This window comes from Wolffia australiana, chromosome 8, assembly GCF_029677425.1.
Source record: "Wolffia australiana isolate 7733 chromosome 8, ASM2967742v1".
In the NCBI taxonomy this organism is placed as follows: domain Eukaryota; kingdom Viridiplantae; phylum Streptophyta; class Magnoliopsida; order Alismatales; family Araceae; genus Wolffia; species Wolffia australiana.
Genome location: NC_135842.1, coordinates 14507152 through 14526782, shown reverse-complemented (window position 1 = coordinate 14526782; position 19631 = coordinate 14507152). Strand labels below are relative to the sequence as shown.

The 19631-nt window shown below is 40.1% G+C and overlaps 2 protein-coding genes across 3 annotated transcripts; both read right to left on the bottom strand.

Moving 5' to 3' along the window:
- Positions 1-8390: 8390 nt before the first annotated feature.
- Positions 8391-8871, bottom strand: LOC144707140 (uncharacterized). The gene is made up of 2 exons (XM_078580257.1): positions 8791-8871; positions 8391-8747 (listed from the first exon to the last, which is right to left on the bottom strand). The coding sequence occupies exons 1-2, from the start codon at positions 8869-8871 to the stop codon at positions 8391-8393; spliced, it is 438 nt and encodes a 145-aa protein (XP_078436383.1).
- A 4167-nt stretch (positions 8872-13038) lies between these two features.
- LOC144707053 (glycerol-3-phosphate acyltransferase RAM2-like) lies at positions 13039-15678 on the bottom strand. 2 transcript variants are annotated; one of them, XM_078580176.1, is made up of 2 exons: positions 14947-15678; positions 13039-14030 (listed from the first exon to the last, which is right to left on the bottom strand). In XM_078580176.1, exons 1-2 carry the CDS (start codon positions 15430-15432, stop codon positions 13185-13187), a joined length of 1332 nt encoding a protein of 443 aa, XP_078436302.1. In that variant the 5' UTR covers positions 15433-15678; the 3' UTR covers positions 13039-13184. The 2 variants fall into 2 exon arrangements, with proteins under 2 accessions (XP_078436302.1, XP_078436303.1); XM_078580177.1 differs by having other exon boundaries at positions 13039-14024.
- Between the last annotated feature and the right edge of the window lie 3953 nt (positions 15679-19631).

The window sequence follows — 19631 nt, the reverse complement described above, 5'->3', positions numbered from 1 at the left end:
TGCATAAAAATAATGATGAATATTTTAAGCAATATGTATGCATCAATTATGAGGTGTTTATTATTCTCCTACATGTTTCCTTTTATGTTTTTTGGGTGAGAAGGTCAAAGGGTTGGAAGAGAGATAGACACTTTCCAGGCAACAAAGCCTTTTATCTTTCCTAATTAGTAGGCTTGTCAGACAGAATGGATTGTATAATGTCATTATTTATGTTTAATTTTGTGATTCATCTTTGTCCAGACACATGGATGGATTATTGGAGCGAATCATTTTCATTTTCATTCATCAGTCATCCATTTGAGATGACAGAGGACTGAGGTCATTGATGATCAACGTATGAGGGAGGATGACTACTGAAAATTCAGATACCAAAAAGTGTGGTGCAAATAAAACAAATTAAGTTGGAAAAATAATGTTGCCCAACATATAATAAATAATGTATTTAATATATTGAAATACAAACTTATGGACTCTAGAATTAATAGTCATACAACAACTACTATGACTACCTCCTCCATCAGCTCAAGATGGCTCCCTGGGTATCATTTGTCACATCATCTAATAGCTCTAGAAGTCCACCAAGGTGAGTGTTATGATCACTGATTTTAAGACGACTTATTTTTCATGTGCAGGGTGATTTCTCTGCCAGAATGGCCACCATCTTTCTGAAACCGTGGTTGAAAAAGGTTAACATCTGACCTTAAATTCCTACATTGCTTAATGGGTTTGTTCTGCAGGTATATTGAAGAGATATGCTAATTCTGTTTTTTATAATTGTTTTTCATCGCAGCCCATTCGTCTTGACCATCTTCTATGGTTGTGAGGGAAGCACTGTCAAGTCTGAATTACCTTCTGCAGGCTCAATCTCAGCCAATACGCCATACGACAATGGAGAGCACCCCAGCAATGATGTTTGCCCATAGGAAGACATGACAAAGATTTGTATGCTTTCTCCATCTCTCTGTGTGTTTTTAATTTCTTTTTTCTTGGGCTAATTATCTTTGATTTGGATTGTTGTGTTTCTTATTTCATTGTAATAATTTAATTTCACAACTAACATGGCTCACCTTGCAAGGTTGATGGAGGAATACATTGTAGGTCTTCTCCTAGATCTACCAGAATGTCATTCACCTCTGAAAGACAATACCAACCCTGTTGGAGGGAAGCTGAAGCTTTCACACGTTCCGATAGGTATGGAGGATGAAGAAACCAATGTCAATTGAGAGAGGAAGACGGGAGTGAAAAAGCAAACTTTTCAACTTAAAATTTCCAAAGAAAAATGGTACATATTTATAGAGAAAAATAATAGAGAAAACTAGGACAAAAATAGCTAGAAGAAAAGGTCATGAGAGAGTGGGGATCATGGCACGATTAACTGTCTCCAAAGGTAACGAGAGGTTTAAGGAATGGGCTTAATGTCATCAATCTCCCCTCTAAGTGCAGTTCTCTTGCCGTCTTCATGGATGTCCAGCTCTTGATGAATTTTTTAAAAATGAATTCTCTCCAAAGTCTTCATGAGAATGTCTGCGAGATGATCATTTGTACTTATGCAATCCACTTAGATTTTATTTTCTTCAAGACATGAGCATATGAAATGGTACTTCGTATCAATATGCTTTGACTGATTGTGGAGCACATGATTCTTTGACAGAGTGATGGCTGATTTGTTGTCTATTAGTAGCTTTAAAGGAAAACTTGTTTCTATCATCAGTTCTCCAATGAGTCTTGGTAACCAAATCCCTTGACAAGCCCCTGTAGTGGCAGCTACATATTCTACTTCACATGAAGATAAGGCCACTATTTCTATTTTTGTGAGGTCCAACTTACCAAGCTTGATCCGTAAAAAAATAATAGTCCAGTCATGCTTTTTCGATCAGTAGTATCTCCAGTATCATCGCTGTCACAATATCCACTGATAGAGACTTCATCCTTCTTCATGCAGATTAATCCCAGGTTCACAATCCCTTTGACATATCTAAGGATTCTTTTTGCTGTTGCCATGTGTTCTGATGTAGGATTTTCCATGTGCCTGCTGAGATAGCCTATAAAAAACATAAGATCAGGCCGTGTGTGAGTCAAGTACCTCAGACTCCCAATTCCGTTTCTGAAAATTTTAGGAACAGCTGGAGGAGTTTCATCTTCTTGCCTGAATTTGAAACATGCTTCAAGAGGTGTAGAGACTGAGTTACAATCACTCATTCTGCTTTATTGAAATAGCTTTTGAAAATAAGTCCTCTAACTTAGTCTGATGTTATCCTTCTCCTGATCCACTTCAATACCCAAATAAGATGTCAGCAATCTGAGGTCACTCATTTCAAGATAGCTTTCCATTTGAGTATAGAACTCTGAATATGCTTGATACTTTATCCAGTAACTATGATATCATCCACATAAACTCCAATGATTAGGAAAAAAATATGAGATATCTTGAAATAAATAGCACGTTCCAAGGACCTTCTGATGAAACCAAGAGTAGTTAAGTATTTATCAAGCTTTGTGTACCTGGCTCGTGGGGCTTGCTTCAACCTAAAAAGGGCCTTCTTCAATTTTAGAACATAACTTTATTTGTCCCTCTTAATGAAACTTTCTTGTTGCTTTATATACACAACCTCTTCTATTTGACCATTTAGAAAAGCTGATTTCAAATCTAAATGGTGAATTTCCCACCCTCCATGAGCTTCAAGTGCAAATAAAACTCTTATAGTTTCCATTCTAGCTACAAGAGTCAATACATCTTCATAGCTGACTCCCATTTCTACACAAAGACCTTTGCCACCAATCTAGCCTTGTGATGGATTATTGCACCTTCTGAGTTTATTTTTACCTTGTCAACCCATTTGAGTCATATAGGCTTGCATTCTTTTGAGGGTAAGACAAGACTTCAAGTATCATTCCTTTTGATAGCATCAATCTCCTCTTTCATGGAATTTTTTCAAACTTCATGATTTGTTTCTTCTGAGTTTGAAGTGGGTTCTTCATATATCAAGTGGCACTCTTTGGTATCCAAATAAATTTGATTTATATCTTTGTACCTTGTATGAGCTTGTTCTTTAGAAACTTCTTGTTGAGTGTTTTTGTGGTTCGACATTTCATCTGCATTTTCTTCATGCTCACTTGATTCTTGACTCCAAGTTGGCTGGTCAACCTCTTCTTCTTCTGCATAATGAGGTTGAGGAAAATTTGGGATACAAAGCGTACATTGAAGTTGAAATGATATCCCTACTATTTTCTTCAAAAATCATATCTCTACTGATGTACCCTTTTTTGGTCATTGGATCATAACACTTCATAACCTATGAAGTCTTTTGTACCAACTTCAAACATATGAAAATCATACGCTTACTTCTGTCTTGAAGCTTTGACAGCCTTTGTCCAAGTTCTTTCACATGAATCAGAGAGATAAAACTCTAAAATAAGAAACATTTGGCTTGAGACCAATCCAGACTTCATAAGGAGTTCTTCATTCCAAGCTTCTCGTTGGTGATCAATTCAAAATGTAGACAACTGGTATTGACGGCTTCTCCCCATAATTCATGAGGTAAATTTTTTTCAGCATGTATCTCACCATATTTATAATTGTCATGTTTCTTCTTTCAACAACTCTATTTTGCTTAGGCAAGTAAGGTGATGTCAGTTGCCTCTTTATGCCATGCATAGAACAATAAGAAGAGAAATTTGAAGAATTGAACTCTCATCCTTGATCAGAGTAGAAAATTCCCAACTTCACTCCCTTTTCAGCCTCAGCCATTGTGATGGAGTGCGCCAGCCTGATCCACCGGATGATGGAAATATATGTGGTTGACAAGCCAATCACACATTCCACATCTCGTTCCATGTTCATTAATACAACATATTCATTATAGTGCATGTGTGATACTTATAATCAAGTCCATGAATACATGATCGAACTTAGTGAATTATGATGAGATCGTAATATGGAGATCACTAGTCTTTAAGCATGTGTTCTAAACATTCCTATTCAAAGGATACACGAGAAGGACATCAAAGTATCCAGATAGAATAGCACTATCTAGCCTCACTCATATGTTGAGTAAGGTCGTTCCCGTAGCCATTAGTGTGGAGACACTAAGGATAGATAGTGGGTGTTCTTTACAGGAAAGAGTTCACTGAATTGATTTGTAGGAATCCCTGAATGGTATTATACCAAACTGTCAATCAGGTTGGTTCATGTCATGGTTGCATAACTGGTCCTTAGACCTGAGACACCAAAGACGTCTTGTGAACGTACGGTTGTACTTTGACCATGGCCAATGAGTCTATAATCATGGGATTCTAAATGGTCTTAGTTCGGGTGCATCAAGAAGTTTACGAATACGATTGAGTGGTCAAGATGGGATCATCCACCCTCGGTATATGAGGTGACAGCTCAAGGAAGACGATGCAATGAAGTCCTTGACCAAGGTAGTGAAATATTGGAGAAGAGTTCTCTGATTATTTCTAAATGCATCAGTTCTAACTCGGATGACCGATTAGGGTTTGACAGTTGACATACCCAAAGTCATCCAAGGAGGGTCAAGTGGATGAGGGATTAAACATACACGGCAACCGATGACGAACATGTTCCATGAGTGAGTCGATACACAATCCTTTGTATCTTCTAGAACACGAGGTGTATCTTGGCACCCCACGTGTTGGAGACTCGACCTATCGATTGGACTAAATCGATCCGATGTTAATTAATCTATATAATGATATAGTTAACTACTTGGAAAGGGCAATAAAGGTTATTGGGCCTCTGGAGTCGTTGACTAGACTGATACATGGGCCGAGAGGGTCACACGTGAATGCTCTTTTGGACGTTGAAAGATATACCTAAGTTTGGGGGATTTTATGAAAAATACCCACTTAGTATAATTAGGTGAAGGCCCTGAAAAAAAATTCACCTAGGCCAGGATTGTTCAAGGGCCTTTCCCCTTCTTCTCCCTTCTCCCCACAACCCCTCTCCATGCCCGATGCGATGGGGACGGCATAATGACGACGGTGGAGGTATAACAGGGCTCGTCAATGAGGAGGAGATTCGACGTGCCGAGGATTGCATGGATATGTCTAGAGGCTGCACACGTGACCACCTCGACTCGTCTCACTCCCGGCTTTGAGAAATTGCGGATGTGATCCATGGAAAGGTACATCGTTTCATGGTTTTATCGATGTCGTACGATTTCGCAAATGTCGTCTGTTGTGTATCATTTTGATTTGTTCATCCAGATCTAGGCCTCTAGAACCCAACACTAGAGATGTCTTTAGAGCCACCACCATCAACATCGATAGGCCAGCTGGTTTGCGTCCAACCCGACCAGCACGCCAAGGAGCAAGTGAAGACACTCCGATTCAAATACACCAGGTAGAGCATGTTTGCACATAATCACTATGATCGTCGTTTTATCAAATTTGTATTTTCCGTACTCGTGTTTGTGTCATTTTTGAGTCATTTTTTCGTATTCGTATGTGTCAAGTGTTTTCTCAAATTTTATTTTATTTTTAAATGGGGCCCCAAATCATAAGGCCCCCATAATGGACCCTTTCTAAGGGCCCATCATGGCCTATATATGGCCATGATGGGCGCCAAACAGTTTCAGATCTGTTTTTTTGTTATTGTGGAAGTTACGTTCATCTCAGATCTCACCAGTAAGAAGAAGAAGAGGAGGAAGTAGAGGGAGAAGAGAGATGGAAGAGGGAATGAAAGGAAGAAGCCCTGTTGTGTGCTGCCAATGCCGTCGTGCACCACTGTCTGTGATCCGATGCACCCTCCGACCAGTCTCCTACATGTTGCATGATCTGAGCCCGCAACTGCCTCACAATGTAGTAGATACCCGTGCGACGCCGCAGATACCTGCCGTATCAGATCAGCACTCCATGGCACCTTCCATGACGACCATTACCCGCAACGGCCATGCAATCGCAGATGTTCGCGTGACACGATGTGGAGCCAATGCAACTGCGTGGTCCTATGACATGCTCGTGCCATCGGTGAGGTCTACAACATACCCCATAACGACCGCACCCAAGGATCTACCGCATCAGGACAACCCTCCGCGATGATGCAGACAACTGTGTGACATTGCACGCACCAGCCACAACTGGTCAACGCTCCATGGCGCTCTCCGTGACAACTGTTGCCCGCAGCGACCGTCCAACGCCGCAGATGCCCGCGCGATGCTGCCTTCTGTGTGACGTCGTTTCCTGCATTTTGGTTGTGTCCTGCAGCTCAACGGTCTCCCACCGACCTACTGGGTCACTCAGTGACCGTCAATTTCACCATGGACCCCCTAGCCTCTGAAGGGATCATGCGGTCGACCTCTAGCCGGACGGACATGATCATGTGATCCCCCCTTGGTGCGTTGACTGTGGAGGATCGTTTGGCCGTTGTCTCAACTACCCTCTTATACCATGGTACCCGAGCGGTCTTCCCCATTGCATTCTTGACGCAACCACGAACGGTCCAAGCAGTCATGATATCCTCCACCTGCTCGACACGGTAGAACGACGGGTTGCACCGCTAGACACTACGACCACTTTTGCCATCCGGCTGCCTCTTGGCCCAACTACACTCAGCACCTCTGGCTCGTCGCTGTCCTAGAGCCCGTGACACTTTGCTACCGGGTTTGGCGTGGCTGGCACTATGTCACCCCACTCGAGCTCTTCGTGTTGTTGGTGATACTTCTCTTCCTTGCATCCACTTCCCGCGCATCACGCTCTTGCATCGCGCCATTGCCGCCAGACAAGCCAAGCCGTGCCCGTCAATGGTACACATCTGCCTACCTCCCGCACTGGCCCGTGCATCGGCGAAGACATCGACGACGAATGCTGCCACCAACAAGGTACGTCGTTCCCCCTTGCTCCTTAGTTATATTACTCTTTTAGTATATTTTTGGCTGCATTCCACCGCGTTCAGACTAGTTTGGGTGAGAGATTAATTATCAAAAACTCGAAGTTGAGTGATTTCCTTGGCAGGTGTCAAGCCCGTCCATTACGTGCGAGCATCAACGGAATTATTCCGTTCGATGTCGTAGTCGCCGTCGTCGTTCCGACGAGGGTCAAAAGGTCACTATCACTGACTCCGTCACTGGTCACCCTCCCTGGAGCTTGAAGCGTGGCAAAAATCCACAAGTTGGGGTCTGCACGTACATCCGTCTAGGGTTCATGTCATCACGTAGTTACATCTCCATAGATTATTACGTCGAACAACGTCACCGACGACGTCTGACATCACATTGTCTTGAACTTAAAGGCCGAGAATGTGTCACTCTTTTGCTTCAAAATAGCAACCCACATTAGTCATGAGTAATCATCAACTAGAAGAAAGAAATACTTGTTTCCTCAACAAGTAGTGGGTGAGATAAGACCACACAGATCTCCAAGAATGAGCTTGAGTACTCTGCTTGCTCTGAATATTGAAGGAGGAAATGAACTCCTATGTTGCTTTCTGGCAACACATTCTTGACAGAGATTCTTGGGAGAGTCAACTGATGGGATTCCCCTCACAAACCCCTGAGAGGAGAGTTTCTGTAGAGATTGGAAATTCAAATATGACACAACCAACCTTCTTCTTGGTTTCTTTTTGAGATAAAGCACTTCTCTTCAATGGATAATTTTAGAAGGTATAGTTTTCCAACCATATTTTCCACTGTTGCGAAGAGTTTTTGGTATTTTCCATAAATAAAAGGTGAGAATGATTCCAATACCAGTCTGCATCCACGATCATCTAATTGACCCAGACATAGAATGTTTGACTTGAGCTAAGGTACATAGAGTGCATTTCTCAGTTTTCAGTCTTCCCCCACCTTGACCATTGACAATGATGCTCCCTTTGCCTTCAATATCAATGCTTGAATTGTCTCCAAACCTAACTTTTCCTTGATGTGATACAATATCACATAATAGCTTGTGTCTCCTAGTCATATGGTTTGTAGCTCCCGTTTCAAGGTACCACAACCCTTCCTCTCTTTCTTTAGCTTCTTCTTGAAGTAGTAGCTGACTTTCTTCTCGAGTAATCATCATGAGGAGTGTCGTTACTAGTTGCTCCTCTACTTCAGCAAATTTTGCTTTTCCTTCTCTTTGTTCTCTGTAGCATTCTGAGCCATAGTGTCCAAACCCTTCACAATTCTAGAATTTTACCTTGGATTTGTTGGGAGGCTTCTCCCATCTCTAGCTCCCCTTCCTCCAGAGTTTCTGCCTCTTCCACAACCACGGCCATGACCACGACCACAACTTCGGCCTCAGCCACGAGATAGAAAAGTTTGCTCTTCTTTCTTCGTCTGGTGATCCTGAAGTTTCTCTTCATAAATATTCAGTGATCCTACCCCTTCTTGAAGTGAAATCTAGTCAATACCGCCGAATTGTTCCAAAGTAGAAGTAATAGGATAAAACTTCTATGAAGCATCATGAAGAAACTTTGACCCAATGACTTCTTCATCAGTTTGTTCTCCAAGATTTCTAATTTGAGTGATAATTTTTGACAGTTTTCCAGAGAAATCAGTCACCGTCTCTTCATCATCCATAACCAACATCTCAAATTTGCGCTTGAGAGCTTGAAGTCTTGATTTCTTAAGCCCAGCCGCACCAACGGTCATCAACTTGAGAATCTCCCATGTCTCCTTTGCCATTTCCGTAATGTTGAGCTGAGTTTGAATATCTTCACTCAAAGCTCCAAACATCACGGACAAGGATTGCCGGTCCTTCCTCGCCACAGTTTCTCCATTGATAGCTTCCCACAAACTATGTGCCTCCTAGTGCAAGCATAATTTGTCTTTGATAAGACTCGGAACGTACCAAGGTGCCCACCATCTCTGAGTCCCTTTGTAGCTCCAATAGGGATGAGATCTTTCTCGTCCTCAATAGCAGTGACAACATCTCCACGGTGCGGCATTTTCCTTCACTCGGATCATGGTGCTCTTATGCCAGATGTTGAAGGAAGCTGGAGCTTTCTCACATACCAATAGGTGTTGAGAATGAAGAAGCAAACGAGGAAGGCAGGAGTGAAAAAATGAACTTATCAACTTAACATTTCTGAAGAAAAATGGTTCATATTTATGGAGAAAAAGAAGAGAGAAGGTTTTAACCGCTAGCAAGAGTTACTTCCCATGTAGCTTACAATGGACGGACGAAAGTAGCTTGAAGAAAAAGTTGTGGGAGAGGGGAGATAGTGGCAGGAGTAACTGCCTCCAACTAGAATGAGAGGTTTAAGGACTGGGCTCAATGTCATCAAACTCCACAGGATCTCACTTACCTTCAGAGCTCAAGCCAAACAAGCAATCGGGATTCTATTTTCGTATTTCGTTTTCCTCTACTGAAGCTCATCATCATCTTCTTTCATCTTTCCTCCATATTTTATTGGCATCTTAAAATGTCTGAACATTCATTTTTCCTTCAAAAAAATATGCATGCTGCTTAGACAAGGACATGTGATTTCCTGGCAATTGTGGTCTCAGCCAAGAGCTCCATTTTGGAGATTCAGCTTCCTGGCATTACCGTACCAACAAGGTCATGGATAAAAATGGCATGTGGCAAGTGTTAAGGAAAAATAAGATGAAGCGCAGAGTCAAAAACTAGATAGCAACTTGGCAACCAAGTCAACAGTGCAAAGTCAACAACTTGGCAGCAACTCAGCAGCTATGTCAGTGGTAGTGCCATCCAATAGGAATCTTAATGAAGAGTATCTAGTAAAAACATGGAATGTATCTATACTCGTTAAGAAAATTAGCAGTCAGGATTAAAAATAAGTTCAAACATCAATAGGATGAAATATAGACGGTCAGGATCAAATCTTAGATAGGCAACAAACTAACGGATATGATGAGTTTGGTTTTATCCGTTATAACAAATTATGACAGCTCGGATTAAATGGTTGTGGAATAAATGATCATATCCCCTATAAATACAAACCAATGTGTGATGATTCAATTTGTGGATTCAACGATTCTAATTACCATTCTCGGTGTCTCTCTTTCTCTCTACTCCTTTTATTATATCCCCTTTCTTGTTCTTGTATGAACTGAAAGCTTCAAGAAGCTTTAAGGACAAGCTTTTGAAGATTACACCACTCCCTGGGTTTATCTTCCAGTTGACTTTGACGTGTACATCTAAGTCCTCTAATAATTATATTGAAAGTTTATGTTGGGATGCTACTCTTAGCCAATATTTGTACCCTGTTATTGATCTGTTTTCTGAGTCTCATCATGTTCTCTTCAATAATCAATATCATAAATCAATGCACATACTTATGCATGTTCTTTTTTTTCAAAATAGAGACATTGCCAAGCCGATTATAAACTTTGACGATGTTTCATTCATCTTGCCGAACATTTTTCTTGGCACTTGTACCATGGCAGGTCAATTCAAAAACATCATCACAGAGGTAAATGCCATTATCCTAGAAGTGTTTCGTGTTTTAATCCCCCGATGAAGCGATGCAGAGAATCTTCTATGGCTTTTAACCAGTTCCAAAGTTTGAGGCAATTCTGTAAGCTCTCTTCTACGATTCTGCATGGTTTGTATGTTGTTTCAATGGGAAACATATGATTCTTGGAATGCATATAAATTATTTGGGATTGACTTTGCTATAAATTCATTGAAAATGAGTTTATTCTCAATGCATTGAATATCTTTGCAGGTTGGAGGTTACTTATAAAGCCAACGTGCCTCCATGGTTAGTAGAACAAAGGAACAGGGTATAAGAGACCTGTATATTCACTTCTCACTGTTGCATCAATTTCAAAATAACTTTCACATGACTATTTATCTGTATTAGGATCACTCAGATAAAATATTGATGTGTAGGCTTTATGATATATATCTCTTTAGTTTTTCGGGAAACTCTTTAACGGTACATTCTAATCCCGACCATTGACAACAATTTAAATTCAAAACCTCTTTATGCTCTTGATTAATGGTTCATGGTTCGTTACAGTTGAATTCAGAAGGCCTCTTTTTCTGTAACCAAAAAAATGTTAGTCATATAGTTTGACATCATTTCACTTATATGATGCCTTTGTGAGTAAAATATTTTAAATTTTCATTTGAAAGCGTTCTTTTAGCGTTTCCTATAACGTTATCAACGAAGTCAATGGGTTTCATTGAGAATCATTAAAAATGAAGGAGAACAATCTGATACTAGTAGAAAATACGTTATATGCTTATTTCATATGTATCTTATTGTGATTTCCCCTTTATTTAAGGCCAATATGACAAAAAATGTAGACATATATTATAGAAGTTGCATGTTTGAAGTTAGAAAGAGTTGTTGAGAGAACATGAAGTCAATTCACGGAAAGGTTTGAACTAAATTATTTTTATCTTAAAATAAATGATGAGTCTCAAGGACATACCATTATTACTATTGTCATTTGTTGTATATTTATATCATGACAATCGGCATAAATGGTTTATAGTATAAGAATTTACTAGCCTTTGATGGTAGTTACCCCCTGACTCTCACATTGAATAGTCAAATCACGTAGTTCACATATGACTGGATGCAGATCTATTTTATGTAAAGTTTGCAATATGTACAAAATATTACTTTTCATATAGGTCTGGAGGTAATTATGACAAAATGTTTGATGCAACTCATTAGTGAAGTTCAACTTATAACAAAACTATAAATCAAAACTCAAAATCTGAATGGAAAATAAATCCAACTTAAATCCATTTACATGTACTTGATCTTATTTCTGTGTGAAGACAAAAAAAGTTATCAAATACCAATTATTAAAATCTAAAACTAATAATCAACCCTTGGGAAGCATTTTAATCATGGTCGGGTTGGATAAATTGGTATTCCTAGTTGTCGAATATAATATGTGTCAATATGTAAGGGATACTCTATGAGGTTGGAGGCATCATTAATTATTCTATAAGTGGAGTTCAATGACTAAATACGTAGAAAACTCTACACAACATATTAAAATGTATCTTTGAATAAATATATTCAATACATAATATACACTGTCCTTCTTAAGCTAAGATAATAAGGTAAATGCGCCTAAAAATTGTCCCAATAAAAAAATATGACAAATTCCAATTGAATAGTTATATAGTTTGATATGACATTTTCATGCCATGAAATTGTTAAATTTGTTCCCAAAATAGTGTCCCAATCAGAAAATTTTAACTGTCAAATTGACTAGGCAAATGCAAGATAAGACCTTAAGATCATTCATACTGAGTAAAACATTCACATAATTTATACCTAATTGAAAAAATACTTAGAATGTCAATCCTCGGATTTGAAATCAGAGACTGTAAATATAAGATTAAAATTACCTATTTCCACTTGTTTACAGTATTTCTTTTGCTCTTTTTGGTGCTGGTTAGTAAACATTTAGAAAAACCCGCGGTGTCCCTATTTTAATCCATATTCTCAGTACTTGGTTTTTGAATTACATTTTATGTATGTTATAGGCACACATGAAACGGTCCAATATATGATCAAGTAAAAATGGGAAGGGGAGAAAGGATGAAATTATAACTGGATTCTGGGGCCCAAATATTGATAGACTGTTTTAAATATCTTAAAACATTGTATCCTATCATCATTGCTAGAGCATTGACACTGTAGGATTACAATGTAATTCAAAACATTAGTACACATATGCTAACCCAGTTAAACTGATACTCAAGCTTAGTCACACTAGTTGAAACCAAAATCGCTGAAGGGATCGGGAATCATGCTGTACTTATTCAATGCCACATTCTCCATCTCACCGAACAGAATTAGCCATAATATTTTGAGCATAAAAGTCTTATCGTACTATTAATCGATTTCATATTTGGAGTTAAAAAAGGATAATTCAAACTTACGATATCATCATTCAGTTCATCTTGAATCAACCCACGATACCATTCGGCCGTATAAACGGAAAATAAACTCCATCAGATACATCCGCAAAATCTATCAACGATCACAGGACTCCAACGAGTTAACAACATAACATTTCACAAAACCCATAAAACCAACAGCATCTGGTTCAATCCTAGAACATACCATCCTTCACTATCATCATTCCAGTTCATCTTGAATCAACCCACGATAACATTCGGCCGTATAAAAGGAAAATAAACTCCATCAGATACATCCACAAAATCTATCAACGATCACAGGAATCCAACGAGTTAACAACATAACATTTCACAAAACCCATAAAACAACAGCATCTGGTTCAATCCTAGAACGAACCATCCTTCATCTTCTCCTTTTTTACTTTCACATCTCTTCCCCCATCGCTCCCAGCAAGAACTCTGTACTTATCCCGCCTGGTTAAATCCGTGCACTCATACCCAAGAGCAGCAGCAATCACACTCTGCGTATAATTCGCCAGATCATGTCCACCGCAACTCCCAACCTCCGACGATAACTTCCCCAAGAACTTAATCTCGTACTTTGGACGAGGATTCATGAAGAAAAAGAAAGGGTCCATCCCCTTCCAACCCCTCGCCGTAGTACCGTGAAACAAGCCAGGCCTGGTCGCCACCGCCACCGGCGCTATCTCCCCAGCAAGCTCAGCAAACAAGGAAGAGAATCTCAACACAAACGGCTCTCTGCAAGTCGTCCCCTCCGGACAGACAACGAGATCGCCCTCCTTGAGAAGCCTCCTCATCAGCTCGGCGTCCTCCGCTCGGTTTCTAGACAAACGGACGGTCCTGATCGGCGCGAGGAGCTCGGAGAGACGCGAGATGGAGAAGGTGACGGCTGTGATGGGGCGGCGGAGCGCGGCGGAGAGGAAGACGGGGTCGAGAAGCGTGCGGTGGTTGCAGACAATTAGGGTTCCGCCATTGGGGCGAGCTTCTGGTGGGTGGCCTTCGACGGTGATGTGAACGCCGAGGAGGGGGAAGATGTAGCGGAGGAGGTTCATGGGGAGAAGAGAGCCGGCGGCGATGCGAATGAAGGCGAGCGCGAAGCCGAGAGGGAGGTAGAGAATTATGAGCAGGGCTGTGAGCGGCGTGGGCTTCTGGGCTAGTCTTCCGTCGTGGAAGACGATCTTGGGAAGGTTCCGTCGTGCGACTGCCTGCGACTAAACGGGAATTAGGGTTAGGGTTAGGGTGGATTGGCGGGATGAGGAGAGAGACAGAGAGGGGGAGAGAGAGAGAGAGAGAGAGAAGGAGAGAGAGAGAGAGAGAGGAAGGCTTTCTACGGTGCGACTGTCTGCGACTAAAGGAGAATTAGAGTTTGGGTTAGAATGGATTGGCAGGATAAGGAGAGAGAGAGAGAGGGAGAGAGAGAAAGAGAGAGAGAGAGAGAGAGAGAGAGAGAGAGAGAGAAAGAGGAAGGTTTTGCGAGCTCTACGGTGCGACTGTCTGCGACTAAAGAAGAATAAGGATTAGGGTGGATTGGTTGGATAAGGACAGAGAGAGAGAGAGGGCGAGAGAGAAGGAGGGAGAGAGGGAGAGAGAGAGAGGGAGGGAGAGAGAGAAGGAGAGAGAGAGAGGGGGATAGAGGGAGAGAGAGAGGGAGAGGGAGGGAGAGAGAGAGGGAGAGGGAGGGAGAGAGAGAGAGGGAGAGAGAGAGAGAGAGAGAGAGAGAGAGAGAGAGAGAGAGAGAGAGAGAGAGAGAGAGAGAGGAAGGTTTTGCGAGCTCTCCGGTGCGACTGTCTGAGACTAAAGGAGAATTAGGGTTAGGGTTTGGGTGGATTGGCAGGATACGGAGGGAGTATCTGAGGAAGATAGAGAGAGAGAGAGAGAGGAAGGTTTTGCGAGCTCTCCGGTGCGACAGTCAGAGACTAAAGGAGAATTAGGGTTAGGATGGACTGGCAGGATGAGAGAGTATCTGAGGGAGAGAGAGAGAGAGAGAGAGAGAGAGAGAGAGAGAGAGAGAGAGAGAGAGAGAGAGAGAGAGGGAAAGGTTTTGCGAGCTCCCCGGCGCGACTGTCTGCGACTAAAAGAGAATTAGGGTTAGGATTAGGGTGGATTGGCAGGATAAGGAGAGATTACCCGAGGAAGAGAGAAACGGGGAAGCTTCCCGTTGTTCTTGGAAAGGAGTAGCCCGGTGGAAAAACCCACGAAACTGTGAAGCTCGGCGCCGATCACTGTCTCTGCGCCGAGGCATTCCTTGCAGAAGATCTCGATCAAGACTCTGGGAAAGGACGAGACGACGCAGAGGCGATCCGGGAAGCCATTGAAGGGCCGCCATGGTTGAGCTCGGAGTTCTTCGGCGAAGAACTTGGGTAGAACTGCGCGCGCGGAAGACTGCAGCTTCTCCAGGCCTACCCCCGTCGTTGCTGCGAAGGTTAGAATTTTGTCTCCGGCTGTTTGTGAGATGGTGCGGCGGAGAAGAGTGGAAAGAGGGAGGAGGAGGAGGAGAAAGAGAAGCCGTAGAACTCCCCCTGCGTCAAACGCCACGAGAGCCAAGTAGGGGAAGGAGTTTGCGTCTTTAAGAAGCTCCTCAAATCTTACGACCACTGTGCCCTCCTCGTCCATCTCTCTGTCTCTGTCTCCCTGCCTCTGCCTTTCTCTCTCTCTCTCTCTCCCTCCTCTCTCTCGCAGTCTCTCTGTCTCTCTCTCAGTCTCTCTCTCTCCCTGTCTCCCTTTCTCTCTAACTGTATCTCTCTCTCTCTCTCGCAGTCTCTCTGTCTCTCTCTCAGTCTCTCTCTCTCCCTGTCTCCCTTTCTCTCTATCTGTATCTCTCTCTCTCTCTCTCGCAGTCTCTCTCCCCCTCCCCCCCCTCCCTCTCTCTCTCTCTCTCTCTCTCTCTCTCTCCCCCTCCCTCGCTCTCTCTCTGTGTCTCTCTCTCCCCCTCCTTCCCTGCCTCCCTCTCTCTGTCTCTCTCCCCCTCCCTCCCTCCCTCCCTCTCTCTCTCTCTCTGTCTTTCTCTCCCCTTCCCTCCCTCTCTCTCTCTCTGTCTTTCTCTCCCCCTCCCTCTCTCTCTCTGTCTCTCTCTCGCAGTCTCTCTGTCTGTCTCTCGCAGTCTCTTTGTCTCTCTCTCTCCCTCCCTCCCTCTCTCCCTCTCTCTCTCTCTCTCTCTCTCTCTCTCTCTCTCTCTCTCTTTCTGTATCTCTGTCCCTCTCTCTCCCTCCCTCCCTCTCTCGTAGTCTCTCTCTCTCTCCCGCCCTGCCTCTTTCTCTCGCAGTTTTTCTCTCTATCTCTATCTCCTCTCTCCCTCTCTCTCTGTCTCTCAGTATCTCTGTATATATATCTCTCTCTCTAGATGACGGAAAGGAAGTGGTTGAGGGCTTTGGCCTTTGGGGAAAGATATACAAGGGGAGAAGCAAGAAGATAAGACTTAACGTTGAAGTGGGTGATGATTAGAATGAAACTTAGCCCAATAAATAAATCAACGGAAACGGAGAAGGTGGTAAACTCCTGGAGAACCCGAATGCATGACATCTCTCCCTATCCAACCCCTTAATTGATAATAAACTTATGGGAGACGAGTTTGCAGGTGAGTTGTTAGTAACATGATTAATATGAAATTCTTATTGCTATCAAAGGGAGTTAGTTCACCGTTTAATAATACAAAGGAATTATCAATGCCATAAGTTTTAAATATGTTCTTGTATTCGTGCTTTTTAAGATTCACTTGATGCATTCGTCGAGCCATACTAAATTTAGTTGTTTCAGCACTTCTTCGGATCGTCAAATTGTATCATTATTATTTACCACGAAATGTGATATAGTCGAGGTATTAACCATTACATGTCAGGTAGGAAGTGTGTAAGAGTTCTAGCCTTACAATGTGATACAGTAGAATAATCAATTTATAGACAAAATGCTACAGTCATGACCAGTTTAATGGAATTTGAAGATATGGGGGCAGGTCAACCACTGAGACCAAATTTTCTTTTGGTGGTCGATGCAGTTTTTCATAAATAATAAATAGATTGTTTAATAAAACAGTCACATGGAAATTTTACATGTTGGTTATTTATTTTTATAACTACAGTTGATGACTTTCCCATATTTAATTCATATATCATAAAATGTAAAATTAAATGATTTGTTGATAATTATGAGAATATCTCTGGTATATGCAGAGTTAATGCGGGCATCTTAATAGAATTTAAAACATAATATTATAAATTTTAATTCTTGGCAGGGAAATGCAGTTTTCAAAATCCGTTCTACAATAGCCTTAGCTAGCTACATAAGAATTAAAAACTACAATAATACTCGGGGGTATGACGGTAAACCGTTTCACATTTTCTACATCACTGATATTGAAAATAATAGTCATATGGGTTTGGTTTATTACCTAATTTAAACCCAATGGCGAACTCAATTTCAAGTTTCAAATTGTTTTCCACATTGGAATCACCAACATAATGCACGAATGTAGTAAAAAAAGTATGTTTCAAGGGTTGGTATGAATGTGGTAATAAAATAACTTAGTAACGGTACTAAAAATTAGACATCTTAAGGACTTAATACTGTGGTATAGAGTATGCGACAAGTTTAACCTCAGGAAATGACAAGGTTGACTCGACGTAGAGAGATGAATATGATAATTAGATGTTTGTGGAAATAGTGATCAGATAACTCATCTCAATCACATTAGTGCATTGTGAAAAAACTCATCCTTGAACTCTTTACAGATATGTTCAGTTCATATAACTCATCTCAATCACATTAGTGCATTGTGAAAAAACTCATCCTTGAACTCTTTACAGATATGTTCAGTTCATATAAGTTATGCTGGGGAATATGATTTCAATCTCGCCAAATAATCACATGATTAATGTCATAGAGGTGACAACCAAAATGTAACCATTTTGGCAATTTTACATTATATGATTTTAACTCAGCTGTTTTTGTGTTGTGTTAATGGAGTTCTCTATCTTATGCTGAATACGCCTGATTAGTGTTGAAATATTCTTTATTCATAGAGTATTCCTTTTTGATAGTTCAAAAAAACCCTTTGGTTCAAAGAAAACATTTTTAATTTATCTCAAGCTTTGATCCTAGATGAATGTCAATAATTATGAGGCTCGATTTGTCAGCTTTAGTATATGTAGAACCACACGTTTCATCATACATATAAATATATTAAGATCTCATTTATGATCTATCCAATTATTGTTATTGAAAAAACTAGGGAGATTAGAGTTGAATATTAAAAAAATTATGGAGGTAACTGGCATACCTCTCTCTAACTAACAAGACAACATGATTTAAGGAGATATATTTTATAGTTTTCTGTATTCCCCAATTCTATATAGGGTTCTCTTGTTTCACCAAAAGACTCAATATAAATATGTTATTATAATAATTTGAGGGAAATAATATATCGACCTTAATAAAAAGGTAAATATATAAAATAGAGATTATCTTTGTAATATGAAGGTAATATTTTGGTGTTAATTAAGGGAGTTTCACAAACACCTCGATTTATGATTTTCCAAAGATGAGGGGTGACACACCCCTTAGACAGTTGAGTAACCTCTAGCAGAATCCTCTTAACTGAAATACTGAACAAGAAGGTGACTTGATTCCCTCAAAAATAAACTTTGATATTAATAAAAATTAACTTATGTTTTATTCAGTCAACATTCAATAATATGTGAAAATCACACCACTGGACTTTTATAAATGCAGATTGGGTTAATTTCATAACGCATAGAATAAACTATGAAATTTTAAGACAGCTTAATATTTAAAATAATGAATATACATATATACATGAAATTCTTCATGTTTTGGTGTTAATGAAGGGATTTTCACAAATATCTCAATTTATGATTTTCCAAAGGTGAGTGGTGCTACACACCTTAAACAATTGAATAACCTCTAGTGGTCTCCTCTTAACTGAAATACTGAAGAAGAACGTGAGTTGATTCCTCAAAAATCAGTTTTCATATTAATGAAAATTAACTTATGTTTGTAACCGGTCAACCTTCAATAAGATGTGGAAGGCATACTAGACTTCTATAAACTCAAATCGGGTTACTTCCATAATGCATAGAATAAACTATGAAATTTTAAGACTGCTTAATATTTAATATAATGCATTTATATATAAAATTATTCATGTAAATTGATAGGAAAATTCATGAATATGTGTTTATTTTGGAATACAAGTACATAAATGATCCCTTCAATTTGTGATTATAACTTATATGATAGCACGTAGCTATATAAATGCATTATACAATAGCATGTAGCTATATGTGTGTATAAGTGTGTGTGCGTTTATTTTGTAATAAAAGTACATAAATGATCCCCTCAATTTGTGTTAATAAGTTATACAATAGCATGTACCTATATATATTAGGCCGATCATTACATCTCAGGTCATTAAAGAGGATGAATGTCAAACTCAAAAATATTTTGGTTAAATTAATTGATATTTATCACATAATCCATTTAACTATTGTTATTTGGTTCCCCCTTCCAGTGCCTATTTAGTCGTTCATTCATGAATTTTTTTAAAAAATTTCTGCATAAATATGTCACAGAAAATTTGATGATATATTGATTATTTAATTCATAGTAGATGCATATGTAGTTAGAAATTTTATAGTCATCTGTAATCTATAACTACTCCATGTTTGGATAAATATATTCCAAAAATGTTTTTTACTATTTTTACATGCTGTATGAGCATTTTTTTAGCATAAAAGATTTAAATGATGTATATTATCATTTATTTTACACATAATGACATTATTCCTGCATGACTATTT